Source organism: Tupaia chinensis, unplaced genomic scaffold (assembly GCF_000334495.1).
Source record: "Tupaia chinensis unplaced genomic scaffold, TupChi_1.0 Scaffold000201_1, whole genome shotgun sequence".
Classification (NCBI taxonomy): domain Eukaryota; kingdom Metazoa; phylum Chordata; class Mammalia; order Scandentia; family Tupaiidae; genus Tupaia; species Tupaia belangeri.
This window is the reverse complement of record NW_006159676.1, coordinates 2864500-2870716: the sequence shown is the minus strand read 5'-3', so window position 1 is coordinate 2870716 and position 6217 is coordinate 2864500. Positions and strand designations below refer to the sequence as shown.

General features: G+C 54.0%; 1 protein-coding gene across 1 annotated transcript in view; it reads left to right on the top strand.

Moving 5' to 3' along the window:
• The first annotated feature begins 2998 nt into the window (after nucleotides 1-2998).
• LOC102474069 (long-chain fatty acid transport protein 1) overlaps nucleotides 2999-6217 on the top strand; it is a 34286-nt gene continuing 31067 nt past the window's right edge. The window contains exons 1-2 of the mRNA XM_027771281.1: nucleotides 2999-3152; nucleotides 4603-4770. Coding sequence (XP_027627082.1) covers nucleotides 4604-4770 — 167 coding nt within the window. The 5' untranslated portion in view covers nucleotides 2999-3152; nucleotide 4603. The remainder of the gene's footprint in view (nucleotides 3153-4602; nucleotides 4771-6217) is intronic.

The following is a 6217-nucleotide window of genomic DNA, read 5'->3' as shown; positions in this document are numbered from 1 at the left end:
TGAAACCCCCCATGCATGGTCACAGTTTGAGTCTCGGCATTGGCGACTTCTCTCTCTCTCTCTGTCTCTCTCTTATCAAATTAAAATAAATAAATGTATTAATAAAAAGTTAAATACGTAATTAAAGAAAAGTTGGGTTCTAAAGTGTTTTGGATTTGGGGATTGCAGACTGAGACGTGGCAAGGGCTGGAAAAGACAGTCTTGGGCAAGCTCCTAGTCCTGGTTTAGGAAGCTTGGTGAGAGGGGAGTGAAGAGGGAGGAAGCAGGAGCGGAAAAAGAGGAAGAACACAGTGATGAAGGAGCTGGATTCCCACGTGGTCTACTGTGCGTGGTTCGAGTCCCAGACCAGTGGCTTAAAAATGAAATCAGGGGACCAGCAGTTAGCGTCATGGCTGTGTCGCTGGACTCCCATGTAGTCGACCGCGGTTCGAGCCCCAGACCCGGTGGCTTAAACTCACACCGGGCGCGTGTGCGTGCATGCCCCAGATCCCGAGAGGAGAACGGAGGAGAGGGGATTGTGGCGTGGCCATCCCCCCTGGGGGTTGATTTCTCGCTTTCTTGGGGCCAGCAGGTGGCGTGGTGGTTAGGAGCATTGGACTCCCACATGGTCGACTATGGTTCAAGTCCTGGACCTGGCGGCTTGCTTTCTCACTTTCTCTCTCTCTTGCTCTGTCCCTCTCTGGTCAAAATGAAATAAAATAAATGAGTAAATGAATAAAGTTAAATAAAATAATTTAAAAAAAAATCAAATCAGGAGCTTGTGTGTCTAAAATCCTGAGAGGAGACTGGAGGGGGAGGGATTGCAGCCTGGGCATCCCTCCTGGGGGAGAGGTGATTTCTCACTTTCCTTCTCTGTCTCTGTCCCTGTCTGGCATGCGCAAGTGCCCTACGGCCAAGAAAAAAAAAAAAAAAGGGGAAAGAAGGGGAGAGGGGAGAAGGGAGGATCAGAGGGGAAAGGCAGAAAGAGGAGGGACAGAGGGCGAGGAGGGGAGAGAGGAAGTGGGGTAGAAGAAATTAGGGCAAAGAGGAGGAGTGGGGGAGAATTTAGGGGAAAAGAAAAGGGGGCGGGGGAAGTGGAGGGGCAGGGGGAGAGACTCAGTTGCCTTTTGTGAAAGATAAATTTCAACCTGAACTAGGGTGACAGCTCCAACCTTTTCTCCCTTTTCTTTCAGTTGATTTGAAGTTTTTTGTTTTTTATTTTTGCAGAGGTTTGTTGAGCTAGATGGCGCGTGCGCTCGCCAGACAGACAGAGAGAGACAGAGAGACAGAAAGCAAGAAATCACCCCCCCCAGGGGGGATGGCCATGCCGCAATCCCTTCTCCTCCATGCTCCTCTCGGGATCTTGGGCACGCACGCACACGCACCTGGCATGAGTTTTAAGCCACCGGGTCCGGGACATGAACCACGGTCAACTACGTGGGAGTCCAACGACATAGCCATGACGCCAACTGCTGGTCCCAAAGATTTATTTATTTAATTTGATATTATTATTTATTTTTGGTTTCAACAGAGAGAGAGAGAGAATAGGAAAGGGAAAATGACAAAGGGAGCTGCAACGTTCGGGACTCAAACTGCCATCAGCCATGTGGAAGACCAGTGCCGCAACCACCATGCCACCTGCTGGTCTCTCCCTTCATTCTTTTTTTTTTTGCCAGAGGGTACAGGTAATGAGCAGAGACAGACAAACATAGAAAGATGGAGAAAATGAAAATACCCCCCAAGAGACGGTGGTCAATCTCTTCTCCATTTTTTCATTCTGTTAGGATCTGGGGCACACGTGTACACGTGCCCACCATGTTTTTCAAGCTGGAGGCCAGGATTCGAACCATAGTTGACCCTATGGAATCCGACTCCCTTTACCTCTAGGCCAGGGATCAGTTTCATGGCCTGAGAAATGGGTTGGTCATAGCAGTCCCACCAGACAGGGTAATTATGGAAGTGTGGTTTTTAGTTGTGACGAACTCCTTGGCCAATGTCTAGCTAACAAGACAGCATACCATGCACCGGCAGGTGGCATGGTTGTTAAGGATGCTGGACTTCCCACATGGCCAACTGCAGTTCAAGTCCCGGACCTGGAGGCTTGCTTTCTCACTACCCCCCACTGGAAATATTAAAATAATAATAAGAAACATTGGGACCAGCAGACGGCATAATGGCTGCATCACTGGACTCCCATGTAGTTGATGGTGGTTCGAGTCCCGGACCCGGAGGCTTAAACTCACGCCAGGCGCGTGTGCGTGCATGCCCATGATCCTGAGAGGAGAATGGAGGAGAAGGGATTGCGGCGTGACCATCTCCCTGAGCAGGGTTGGTGATTTCTCACTTTCTGTCTCTCTGTCTCTCTCTGTTTTTCTGGCAAGTGCATGCGCCCTATAGCATAAACCTCTCCAAAAAAGTTAATAATAATACATAGTTAAATGAAATATATATATGTTTTTGGAGGGTTTTTTTTGCTATAGGGTGCGTGCGCTCGCCAGACAGACAGAGAGAGACAGAGAGACAGAAAGCGAGAAATCACCCCCCAGGGGGGATGATCACGCCGCAATCCCTTCTCCTCCATTCTCCTCTCGGGATCTTGGGCACGCACGCACACACGCCCGGTGTGAGTTTTAAGCCACAGGGTCCAGGACGCGAACCGAGGTCGACTACATGGGAGTCCAGCGACATAGCCATTACGCTAACTGCTGGCTTCCTAAATGAAATATTTTTAAAAATTAAAAAAAAAAAATACAGAAAAACAGCATGTCAGCTGCGAGCTCTGGACCTGTCCTCGGGCTCTGGCTCTCCACAACCCCCATGCCACCCACCCTGGGCTGCCTGCAGGGCCCAATGGCTGCAAGGCGGGGGGTGGGTGCCCGCCAGGCCTGTCCTCCAAGTGCCTCTGGAAACCGGCCTTGGCGGCCTCCCAAGGAGAGCGCTGGGAAGGTCGGCCAAGTCGGGATGCCAATAAACAAGGAGGGGTGACTTGAGCAGGGGGACAGAGGAGGCGTGAGCTTGAGAGAGAGGCTTAGAGCACCATTGCAGGAGAGCTGAGCCCAAGAACCTGCAGAAACAGCTCCTGCTAAGTTTCAGGGGATCCCCCTGCCTCCTGCCTGAACTTCAGGGAGCCCAGGAAGGAGTGGCCAGGACCCAGGATCTGCCTGTTGCTTCAGGTCAGCCAGGGAACCGGGTCTGGGGGCAGCCAGGCCAGTGTGGGTCCCAGGGCTTAGGGGATCCTCTGGGGACACCCCTCTGGGGTGCACGATAGACACCTGGGGTGTGACATGGGGACTTAACGTGCACGGCTTTGGGATATGGCTTGAGGATTAGCTGGGTGCTAAAAATACACGCGGGATTTGGATTTAAACCCAGAGGCCCCTGAGGTATGTGTGTAGGCGGTCTAGGGTTCCTGGAATGTGCTTTTAAGACCAAAGAAGACTTGGGTGTTTGGATTTAGAACAAGCTGGAACAAGGATCCAATCTAGGCAGGATCGGGCGTGAACTTATTTTTATTATTATTGTTTTAAAGACTTGTTTGTTATTGTCATTTTTCATTTTGACCAGAGAGTGATCGAGAGAGGGAAAGTGAGAAAGCAAGCAGCCACCAGGTCCAGGACTCCGTGGTCGGCCATGTGAGGGTCGAGGGCCTCCACCTCCACGCCACGTGCCAGCGTGTTGGACTTTGTTACTGAGGGTCCCCTGGGATCCGGAGCCTGGAAGGCATTTAGGGCTCCCGGGGAGCCACGCCCCCGGGGTGCCAGACACACGTGTTTCCTAAGCACGCGAAGGAGGTGGGCGGGGCGAGGCTTGGTTGTCAAGGAGATGGGGGCTTGTCTCCACGGAGCCCTTCTAGCCTCTGGATCTCGTTAGCTGTTTGCTCTTGCCCGAAAGGCCTCTCTATGATCCTGGCCTCCGGAAGCCGGCACAGGCACGACGGAAGACAGCCTTAGGGCGGGCCTCCAGGGCGGGCAGGTGGAGGCGGGGCTTAGGTGCTGGGGAGGTGTGATGAGACCCGAGGGTGGTAAGTAGGGAGGGGCCTAGGCCATAGGGGCGGGGCCTAGCTCGGAGTGGCAGATATACACTTATGGGCGGGGCTATAGGCAACTTTGTAGGCGGGGTCTGTGTATGGGGGCGGGGCTTGTGCTTATTGGCGGGGACCGAGGTATAACCTGGGTTTAGGGTCCAGTGAACGGCGAGACTGACTGGGGATAGCGGCGGGCCTCGGGCGCCCTCGATTGGAAATTGTACAGGCTTGGAGACAGGACAAGAAAGTGGATTTTGGGCCAAGCATTGCATCCATGTCAAGGCATGGGGCGGAGCCTGTTATGATGATTGACGTGGAAGCCTGGATCCAGCCCCGGGCGGGGTACAGCCCTGGACCGGGGACTTAGCAGGGCTGGGACGTAGCCAATCCCACGTCTGGGGGCGGGGTTTAGCGCTGCGTAGGCGGGCGTAGGGCGGTGGCCGGTCTGAGGATCTGACCAATCATAGGGCCTGGGGGCGGAATCTGGCTTGGAGCAAGGGGCGCGGCGGGGTCTGGGGCGGAGCTCTCGGCGGAGGCGGGGCCGGCGACCGCGGGGCGGAGTCCACGTCCCGCGTCCTCAGCGCTGTGCCTGTCCCCAGGATGCGGGCTCCAGGTGCTGGCGCGGCCTCCGTGGCCTCGCTGGGGCTGCTGTGGCTGCTGGGGCTGCCTTGGACCTGGAGCGCGGCGGCGGCGCTGGGCGTGTACGTGGGCGGTGGCGGCTGGCGTTTCCTGCGCATCGTTTGCAAGACGGCGAGGCGGGACCTTTTGTGAGTGTTGCCGGGGCTGGGGACAAGATCGGGGGGTGGCTTGGAAGGGTCTGGGAGCGGGGCTCGTAGTGAGCTCCAGGCCTGGGTCTGAACTAGGGCTTGAAAGGGTGACAGGTGGGGGGGAATCTCAGGGGGAAATGCAGGGACAGCTTAAAGCTTTCTAGAGGGAAATGAGCAGGTCCCAACGTGCTTGGGAGATCTGGGGGGCCTCAGGCAACAACTTGAGAGGTCTTTGAGCCGATTAGAAAGCCATGGGGGACTTGGGGGACTCTCTGAGACCGTGATAACCTTTGGGGGCTCTTCAGTACCGTTTCTGGGGCTCCTGACCCAATCCATTGGATCTTGGGGAACATCAGGACACTTTGAGTCTATTTGGGCTTTCTCCAGAGCAGGGGAGAACAGCTTTGGGAAGTCACATACAGGTTTCTGCTTGGCCTGGACGCTCTTGGAGTTTGGGGTCTCTGCAAGACTTTGGGGTGGGTCAGGGTCTGTGGGGAAGTTGCTGTGTCTTCTGGGACTTATTTAGGCTGTCCTTGGAGGTGGGGTTCCACCTAGGGAAGAGGGATTCGGGATTCGGGAGTCGTATGCAGGGCTCTTTGCGGGGCTCCTTGGGCTGTCTCACTCTGAGAGGTTGTCTGCTGGGGTGAAATAGGACTTGCAGGAGAGTTCACTTAGTGTAGATTTCAGGAACAGCTCCCACCTGCCCTCTGTGTGGTGAAGCTCAGCACTTTTTTAAAAAAAGAATTAATTCATGTTTTATTTATTATTCTTCAATTTGATGAGAGAGAGACAGAGAGCGAAAGCAAGCTCCCAAGTCCAGGGCTCAAACCATGGTCAGCCATGTGGGGGTCCAGCACCTTAACCACCATGCCACCTGCCGGCCTCACCTTTTTTATTTTAAGAGTTTTTTTGTATTTCTATTAGGATGCATGCACTTGCCAGAGACCCAGAGAGATGGAAAGCAAGAAATTAGCCCCCAGAGGGGATGGCTGCACTGCAATCCCTTCTCCTCCATTCTCCTCTCAGGATTTTGGGCATGCACGCACACGCACCCCGTGTGAGTTTTAAGCTACCGGGTCTGGGACACGAACTGCAGTCAACTACATGGGCGTCCAGTGACACAGCCATTATGAGCCACTGAGTCCGGGACTCGAAACATGATCAGCCATGTGGGACTCCAGTGCCCTAACCATTATGTCACCTGCTGACCTCAGAGCTCTACACTTTCACAGGCTGGTCGGAGGGAGATGGAGGGGACTGTACCCATTTTTAAAAATTTGTTTTTATTTCAAGCCAGCTGGTGTTGTAGTTAGTAATGCAGATGGTTCTCGCATAGCCAACCTCACCGTTTGAGTCCTGGACCTGGTAGCTTGAAAAACACACCAAGACGGGGCAAGCAGGTAATGTGGTGGTTAAGTGCTAGATTTCCACATGGCTGACTGCAGTT